The following is a 10155-nucleotide window of genomic DNA, read 5'->3' on the forward strand; positions in this document are numbered from 1 at the left end:
AATGTTTCCTCTAATATCATTTTTGTTTAATGGCCAACTAATTTATAAGATAAGCTAGTAACATAAATATACTTATAAGCATCTATCTCAGAGTAAACTTCACTGATCTTTATTTTGTTTCAAGTTTCGTATTAATATGTTACTTTTTAGAAAACTTTTTACACATTCTTTAATAAAAAATGATTCTGATATGATTTTTTGTTTTTTTTCTGAAACATATAAGTTTTTATAAGGGTGTTTTACAATTTTTTAATGTATACTTTTATCGTGGATTTTTAGATGTATACTGCCGATAGTGCTTTTGTAAACTTTGTTTTAGTCGTTCACTTAATTTAAAAAAAAATCAGGGCTATTTTAACTCGAAGCTAGAAATTTTTTATTTAAAGATAAGAATTTGTCACTTAAAAAAGGGGAATTTTGAACAAAACTTATACAAAAACTAGCAATAACAAAAAAAGTTTTTAGTAAAATTATTAATTTAAAACTAGATTAGAAATAAATCATTTTATATATTTTTATTAAATTTTAAAAAGTATATTTTCAATAGTTCTATACTGTTAACAATTTCAAAACTCATTTTCTATCTTAATCAACGAAAAAATACTTTAAAAACAACGAAGATAATAAACAAACCTTGAAAAATTTTGTTTTAAAACAGAAAGGCACAATAATTTGAGTATAATTTTTAACTAATAGAAATTTTATGAGTAAAATTAAATTAATTCATTGAACACAACAATACCTTAGTAAAAAGTGTATACTCAAGGAGAAGTATTGCTATGATTTTGTTTCTCAACTAGTATGTATAATAACTAGTTGTCAAACTTTAATTTAATTATTATAAAATTTAGTATAAAACGGTCGAAAGGAATAAATACCTTATATTTTATAAATAATATATAATAAATTTTCATAAGCCTTTAAAAGTTATTTATTTAATTATCAAAACGCTTGTTTTCAAAAAAGTTAAATTTTAGTTAACCCAATAAAAATATGAATTTATAAGACATTTAAAAAAAAAATCTTGTTGTTTATTAATTATTTCATCAACCACAAAAACTTCCGAAAGATTTATAAAACACATAAAAGTATAATGATAAAACAACAAATAATGTAGTGCATCTGTTAATATGAGTTCATATGCAAGTTCTTCAGTAAAGATTTATTTCTTTTATTTAGAAAGCATAAAATTAAATTATTTTTTCAATCTGAAAGTCATTTTTACTTGTACTAGATTAGTACCACACACCAGTGGTTCTCAAATGCTTGAAAAAACTTAGTGCATACTAGTCTAAATCTAAAAATGTAATTTAATTAAGAAATACACCTTTATCACCTAAATGTATGTTTAGACACGCTGAGAAGTAAAGGAAAAATAGAGTTTATAACTAATGTACAACATAAAAGTGCGGACAAATAAGGTCGTTTGTTGATTATGTTTATACAATGTTTGCCTAATTGAGTAAGGATTAAAGAAAACAGCGGAACTAGTTTTAACTAGCACTAAAAAATTTTAGAACTACACTGTATAGAAAATAATAAATAGTTGTTATAAAAAGCTCATTTTTATTTTAATAGCAAAAGCTGTTTTAAAATTAAAAAATATAGCGGGCCAGATATTTCTACTTAGGCCGTAAGTTGACAACTCCTAGTGTATGAGATAATAATTAACTTAACAAATGAATTAAGATATTGAAATAAATTTATCTGTTATATTTTTTTCATACTACTTATATATTTGTCAAAACTGACAATATAAACCTAAATTTTTTTAATGTTTTGCCAAAATTAAATTTCATTAAAAGTAACATTTTACTAAAGTTTTAATAAGTCACACTAGTATTTTTTACTATGTAAAATATTGAAAAATAAAAAGTATTATATAAATAGTTGTCACCAAATGTCTTACTACTTTTTCTACTTCAACTATGAAATCTTGTTAGCTTTAAAATGCCACCCTTTTAGTTAAAACAAAAAAAAACTAATTTAAAATGTGATACATAGTTTATTTAAAATAAAAGCCAAAAAAAAAAAACACAATACTTTTATTTATTTCTTTATTGTTGATTAGTGTTAATAACTCAAAGCAGCATTTAAATGCAATGTCTTTTTTGAAAAAGAACTTTATTATCACTAATCAGTAATTTTATTTAGACTTATTTTTGATTAATTGTTTTGTAATTGCTAATGTGGTTATTGTTTACAAAGTTTCTACAGCGCAGTTTCAATATTCTTTTACAGTGTGTAATATGCTAAAAGTGAAATAAAAAAGCTTCAATTATTTAAATTCAGTAAAATCTAAAATCGACATACTATTGAATAACGACTTCATTGATCTAACACGTTTTACGAACATGGTTGAAAACAAAATGATAAAATGTTGATACACTTTTTTTTTAACCATACAAAAACAGTTTGTTGAAAGCATACATAATTTCTTGATACTAAACATCCATTTACCTACGAATCTTTTTCGTATATTCATGTTTCATAAAAATTTACTTCCATAAAAGCACAAAATTCTCACAAAAACAAACCTACAAAAAGTTCAACGGAATCATCTACATCCTGAACACGCCGAAGTTGGTCTTGTTAATTGGCTTGTTCATCGAAGCGTGGAGGCTCAACCCAACAACGGTCCTAGTGTCCCGCGGGTCGACTACACCGTCGTCCCACAACCTGGCGCTGGCGAAGTACGGGTGGCCCTCGTGCTCGAACCTCTTTATGATGGGCCGCTTCAAAGCCTCCTCCTCCTCAGCGGTGAACTCCTGGCCCTGACGACGCTTCTGCTCCCTGGTGATGGTTGCCAACACGGTGGCGGCCTGCTCGCCCCCCATCACCGATATTCTGGCGTTCGGCCACGTGTACATGAACCTGATGATGAGAAATTGTTAAATTTTAGAAAATAAAACTATTAAACACTATTCAGGACTTTCAATTCTAGTCAAGTGTTAATAAACTCATTTGAGCGAAGTGAGATAAAATTTTGTAATTTCTACAAAAAAAATTAATCGAACATTGTTAAGACTACTAAATATCACAAAATAAAACAAATATCATTAAATACTATTAGTTATTACAAACAGTCGTATATTTATAAATACAATTTTACCTTGGCGAATAAGCCCTGCCGCACATTCCGTAGTTGCCGGCACCGTACGAACCCCCTATTACCACGGTTACCTTGGGCACCTGCGCACACGCCACCGCCGTCACCATCTTCGCCCCGTTCTTCGCTATTCCTCCAGATTCCGCGTCCTTGCCCACCATGAAACCTGCATTGTGGTTTTGATATATTTTACTTTCTATTTCTGCAAGTTTAAGTTTAGTTACAGGGTTGCCACTCATTTTTTGATAATTTTTCCAGGTTTTCAACATTTCTTCCAGGTTTTTAAAAGAACACATTTTCGGGTCTATTTTTGGTTTAGAGTTAAGTTTAAGGTAAGAAACTGTGTTAAGAAGTATAAATACATTGAAAACATATTGTAAAGCTACTTTAAATTTGTTTTTTTATAAAAAAATTTTTAGATGATGACAAATTTTAAAAATTTATATTATTATAGACTTTTTGAGTCAAAATTTTACTACTGAACATGTGAAAATTGTTAAAATTCCAGGTTTTTCTAGATTTTTTTAGTGATTGTTTGTTCAAAATTACACGTTTTTATCAAAATTTTTCAAGTTTCAGGTTTTTCCGTTTTTTTTTTGCCTAAATTGTTAAATTCCAGGTTTTTCCAGGTAAAGTGGCTAACCTGTAGATAATTCACCCGAAAATTTTGAACTAAAGTAGACTTTAGTTTAAACTATAATCGTCCAGGTGTTTTCATAGTTTTAAGTACACAGAATGTTATTAAAGTATTGATTTTGTTATGCAGTGCATTCAGATAATAGATTATAAAAAATCTTCCTAGTTGTAACAATCATGCTAGGTTTGAGTGAATAGTATCAAAAAAAAAGCATTAATTTAAAATAAAACTAGTATGGTTTAAAAAATAATGTTCAACTGTTTGGTCAGTAAATTATATCAAAGCAGCTTAACTCAAAAACAAGTCAGTAATAATAACATAAGTAAATGAATAAACTACAAAAAAAATTTAAACTAAAGCAATTTATTAATTATTTTACTTCATTTAATGAACTAAGTAAAGTTTATTTTGTTCAGTAGTTTTCTACTTTTATACTTTATTTTATATTTATGAAAACTTTAATAGTTGCATGTGAGCTAATACAGATGCCTAATATCTTACCAGTTATGTTTTGCAAAAATAAAAGAGGAATTTTTCGCTGACAGCAAAGCTGTATAAAGTGAGTTCCTTTCAACGCAGATTCTGAAAACAAAACTCCGTTGTTGCCAATAATTCCAACAGGTATGCCCATAACTCTTGAAAACCCGCATACTAAAGTGTCGCCGTACATCTTTTTGAACTCGTCGAACCTGACAGAAAAAAAATATCAAAAAGTTACATGAATGTGAAATTCTAAAAATTTATTTACGACATAGCACATGTTAACTTTAAATATTTGACAGGGTTGCGACTCAAAATTTTGTAAATTTATCCTGACTTTTACCTTCCTATTAGGTAGGCGTTTAAAGTACGCACTTCTAGTTAAATACTGATTATGAGTATGCATATTTAGAAAAGTACGCATTTTAGTACGCTTTTCTTTTGAGTACACATTTTTGAACCAAAATAAAAACCTTCTGTCAGGTTTTTTTTTAATTTAGACTAGTAATTCTTAGGTACAAACTTTTTACTGAGTAAGTGCTGTGTTCAGAATGTGTACTTTAGCGAAAGATATTGGTAATACAGTGCTTCCTCGCTAATCCGGCCAAGTTGGGCAAGATTTTTTTGAAAATACGGCCGGATTTGCCTTTGGCCAGATAAAAACAAAATATCGCTTTTTTTACAAATTATCTACTTTAGTTATATTATGAATGTATATGACAAAACGTATTATAAAATTACTGTTAATTTAATTTATATTACTTTATTCAAAGAAAAAAGAATTAAAACAGACAAAACTAAACGAAACAAAATTTTATAAGTTCAAAAAAACAACACTGTTAACACTTTAACTAAATTAAGATTTTTTTTTTGAAAAAAGAAAGAACGGAAGATTGTTTAACAGTGCTTTCTCGTTTCTTAGCAGAAAACTCACGAAATTGGATGAGTTTTGACACATCTTCAGGTGTGGCTTCTGGTTGGCAACGATAGTAAGCTAAGTAATCGTCCATTTTCTGCATGGCTTCAGCATGAGAAAATGGACACTTAGAAGGCTGGGAAACACCAATTTCATCTTCAACAACTTCAACAGCCTCTTTTTTGTTATCCCCAGTAACCAGTTCAACAATTCCTTGCTCGTCCATATGCTCATATCCAGGACCATCGCAACTCATACATCTTTGAATATTATCTTCTGTAAATGTGATATTTAATCTCGCAAATTGCTATACAAACTCGTTGTCTTGAGTTTTTTCTGAAGGGTCTATGGCTTTCAATGAAGAGCTGATGACTTACCAATGTTAAACTGGCTCATTATAACAGCTTTAGGCACATTATTGTTTGCCATTTCGCAAACTTTTAACTTGTTTTCAATTGTTAGTTGAACGCATTTTCGTTTCTTTGCTGTCTTATCCATTTTTTAACCAGATATGTTGATTGTAGTATATTAAAGTGTAACTTGCTTAGCAAAGACAGAAAAATTGCAAATGAACAATAAACAAGTTTGTTACAACTGAGCGGAAAAGTATGAAAAAAAACTTAAGATTATACAAATGATACTTTATTATGACGTAACAATAAATTGCTTGCATACTTATAAAACATAAATTGAATACTTTTTCGAAGTAAAATGAATTTAAACGCTAAAAACGCTAAAGTAAATAAGTCGACTTCTCGACTAAAACCGGCCGGATTAGCGAGGAACCGGATTAGCGAGGACCGGATTAGCGAGGAAGCACTGTACTAAGTTATTGAAAGTAAAAATAAATAATATAAACTTAATTATAAAAATTTTTGGCACTGAACTAGGTACACTTTTTTATCACTGCTTAGCTCTTTGCAAATAATCTCTAAGTTTCACAAATTTGAAGTAAACTATTGGCAAGAACTTTTTCAAATTAAAATAATCAAACTAAATACTAATTAATTCTTCAAAACGAAAAATGGTTTTAAATTTAAAACATTTGTAATTAACTTCGTTGAAACATTATTTTTTTAACTTTTACTATTTGAAGGCTTTGGAATTTAATGATTTTGTAAGTAAGTTTCTAGGCAAATTTTGCAAAATCAGTCTGACTATCAAGGATTTTTTGTTATTTTTTTACCATTTTAAGGCTTTGAAAACTAAAGAATTTTGTAAATTAGAACTGACATTTTCTGACCTAAAAATAACTGAATTTAGACTTAAATAAGTTATTTTGACTTGAAAAAAATATTGTGGTTTATTAATTCTAAAGTTGAGAGTACTTGAAAATTTAATTATAAGTATTAATTGAAAGCTTGTCAACAGTTTTACACATATCTTCTTAATACCAAGAATATGAATTTAAAATAAATTATAAACTAAAAAGTTGAATATTTTTTGAAACTAAATCGATAATATTAACCTGCTACCATCAACAACTCTGGCAATAACTTCTCTTATATCAAATGTTTTACGCAAGTTAGTTCCAACAATCCCATACATTTCATCAGCATCGTATAATGGTTCCTACAAATATTTTTCAAAGGTTGAAGTGTAGTTAAATAAGTTAAATCAATGTTTAATTTACTATAGCAATTAGTATCGATTTCATCAAGTTTATAACTTACATTACTTCATTCTTTTTTGATTATATGTTATCATAAGAAGTTTAAAAACTAGTTAATGTTAAGTTTTTTTTTTCAAAGTTTATTTGGAAAACTAAGTCTTGCTCAAAGAGCTCGTCGGTGTTTAAAATAAAAATTTAGTATTCAGATAGAATTATTCTTGAAAATTATGAAACAAATATATGAATATAAAAGTTATTCGTAATGATGAAATAATATTATTGATGTTTCTTGTACTCCAGATTGACTAACCAGAACATTGTTATTTAGCTATCAGCAATTCAAAACAAGTTTTATTGAGTTTTTACTCTATTACTGCTTTCAAAAAAGCCTCAAGTTTTATTTTTATAAAATTTACTTCAGGTGTACAAAAGTAGCACAATATAGCAATAAATATAAACTGCACATGTATCACAAATAAAGATCTTTTAATTACATTCAATTCAGTTTAAAAAATGAAAACACCTTTTGAGAACTTTGCATTAAAACAACAACTGATTACACTACTGCTAACAAAACTTACTTCAGGTTCATCAATTTTTACGTCATACTTAGGAGTGTAGTTCAAATTTTCAACAATTGTTCTGGCAATGTGCAGGGCGTGATGGTCGTTATGGGCGTAATGGTCCGTCACGCCTGAATGGCCACAATGAAGGTCAGCACCGCCCAAGTCCTCAGCTGAAACTCGCTCGCCTGAGTTCAAAATGATAAATGCTTGTTATTTTACATCTTTCAATGTCATTTTGTAGCAAAACCATACTATAAACAAATACATTTTAAAATAACAATACAATTATATACAGTACAACATTAATTATAAAAATATTAAGCTATATACAAACACCTTCATAAGGACTAGAAAGAAAAAAAACATTAGTGTTGATGTGATCATTCCTAAAAAAACATACTTACAAAGAAGACAAACTTTCTTACATATCTTAATGTTATTAATGATACAACTGTTACTTTTAGAAGAATTTGAAAACTTGTTGGGACAAAAATAAATAAAATGGTTCTCAGCTAAGTAAATTTAGAACTTAATGTACAAATTTTTAGCAAAACAAAAACATTTTCCAAAACACTGCTCTTAAACACAATGTTTTTAGAGTAAGCAATTCTAAAAGCAAGATCAAAACAATAATTATAATCGTTTAATAAGTTAAAAAAGTCAGAAAAAATTACCAGTAGCAGCTTGCACGAGTGGAGGGCCTCCAAGGAAAATGGTTCCTTGTTTTCTGACAATGATGCTCTCATCTGCCATTGCTGGCACATAAGCCCCCCCTGCTGTACATGAACCCATTACTACTGCTATCTGTTAGTTAGTTGAGTTCTGACAACAGAAGTTAGAATAAGTATTGATAATTTCCAGATAAAGGACTATTGCATTGTTTTCTTTTATTCTTTTCATTTTATTGTACTTTAAAATTCAACATAGTTGTTTTAAAAGTACTATAAATTACAAAAAAAATTTATAATCAAGTCAAAAGTAATTATGTAAATAAATAACACTTAGTTTGTAGATTAAACTTTTTGAAAGTTAAGTTAAATGCACTTCTTTATAACAAGACACAGGACTTAAATGCAAGATTTATAATTGAAAATATTCAATAATATCAATTTATTTTAAATAGTATATTACTATATTTAATCTTATAAAAGATAATAATTTTGAAAACCTTAAAAAATATAATAAACTATTATATAACAGCATGTGTATAAACTTAAACAACATAAGTAATCATGTTTATAATAACTTAATTAAAGTGCTGTAAAAATACTAGTTCTAGGTACAATTATACAAAGTACCCTTTGTAAATCTTTTTCACTCAAGTTAAAGTTTTTAAAGTTAGTCAAGACTTATAAAAGATTAAAATTGAAAATATTTTGTTTTTAAAAATATGTGGATTGTAATAAAAAACATCTTCATAGTTTATAATTTTATATAATTCTATCTACTTGTGGTATTCCAGCTGCCGACATATTGGACTGATTGAAGAAAATTCTACCAAAATGGTCTTTATCAGGAAACACATCAGCTTGCCTGGGCAAATTTGCACCTCCTGAATCAACAAGATACACGCAAGGCAAATTGTTCTCTTTTGCAATTTCTTGAGCCCTGAGATGCTTTTTGACTGTAATTGGATAATAGCTTCCTCCTTTCACTGTTGCATCATTAGCAACTATCATACACTCTCTACCTGCAACCCTGTAAACACATGAAAACTAAAAAATAGTAATCTATATTGTTTACATTTTAAAACTTAAAATACAACTACAAAAAAAAAGCTTGTTCTTCTTTCACTTACCTTCCAACACCAGTAATAATGCCTCCAGCAGGTACACTTTCACTTCCATAAAGCTCATAACCTGCCATTTGTGACATTTCTAAGAAAGAAGAATCTTTATCAAGTAAATTTTGTATGCGATCTCTTGGCAGCAGCTTCCCTATTCGAATGAAACAAGTTTAGTACTTAACAATTAATTTAAGATAATTTGAAACCATAACTAAAATATTAATATTTTTTAGACTTAAATTTTTTTTATAAAAATTTTACCTTTAGAAACATGTCGACTTCTTGCTTTTTCATTTCCTCCTAATGAAATTGTCTGTACTTTTTCTCTGAGGTCGTTCACAACCTGCTGCATGCTTTCATAGTTTTCTTTATATTGGCTAGAGCGCTTGTCTGCTTCTGTGCCAATTGGAAGAACACGTTCTCTGGACAAGAATCCATTTGAGCGTATGCTCCTTTGAAGAGAACTTTTTGAAAAATTGAAAAATAGGTTACAGCTTCTATTCATTTTAACTTTTTACTCTATGTTTTTCAAGAATTAAATTAGTCATTAAATACTATTTATAATAAAAATAAAACTTTATGACAATTGTATATATAGTTATAAAAGTTGCACTTAGGTATTTTTAAAAAAGTTGCCAAATAATAAAAATCACTTTTGAATACTGCTAGTTTGATTGAAAAATCTATAAGTTCAAAATAAAAAAATGTAATTTTTTTAAGTTTAATTTATATTTTTTTAATGTGTAAAAGCCTCTGTAGTAAAAACTTTTATAACTTAATAAAAATACTTTTTTAAGATAAAGCAACAAGATTGTATAAAAGTATTAAGGCAAATGGTTTAAAAAAAAAGCAAAAATCTGTACTCACATGTAATAAAAAAAAGGTTATTTTACTTTATTGTACTAACTGCAATGTATTTTTAAGCTTGAAACAACTTGTGCAAGACAGTAAAGTTAATCTTTTTGAAACTAAAATCTTCAAAATTTTCTTATACTTTGATTTAAAGTACACTGCACAGTCTTGCTGTTTATTAAAATTTTGATTTAAAA

At 27.9% G+C, this 10155-nt stretch overlaps 1 protein-coding gene across 1 annotated transcript; it reads right to left on the bottom strand.

Annotated features, from left to right (window-relative positions):
- Nucleotides 1–1997: 1997 nt before the first annotated feature.
- LOC145843346 (methylcrotonoyl-CoA carboxylase beta chain, mitochondrial-like) lies at nt 1998–9621 on the bottom strand. Its single transcript, XM_082950811.1, has 9 exons — nt 9368–9621; nt 9119–9257; nt 8769–9018; nt 7995–8124; nt 7336–7505; nt 6611–6714; nt 4248–4435; nt 3113–3275; nt 1998–2874 (listed from the first exon to the last, which is right to left on the bottom strand). Exons 1-9 carry the CDS (start codon nt 9609–9611, stop codon nt 2562–2564), a joined length of 1701 nt encoding a protein of 566 aa, XP_082806937.1. The 5' UTR covers nt 9612–9621; the 3' UTR covers nt 1998–2561.
- Between the last annotated feature and the right edge of the window lie 534 nt (nt 9622–10155).

This window comes from Thalia democratica, chromosome 8 (genome assembly GCF_965202585.1).
Source record: "Thalia democratica chromosome 8, ktThaDemo2.hap1.1, whole genome shotgun sequence".
In the NCBI taxonomy this organism is placed as follows: domain Eukaryota; kingdom Metazoa; phylum Chordata; class Thaliacea; order Salpida; family Salpidae; genus Thalia; species Thalia democratica.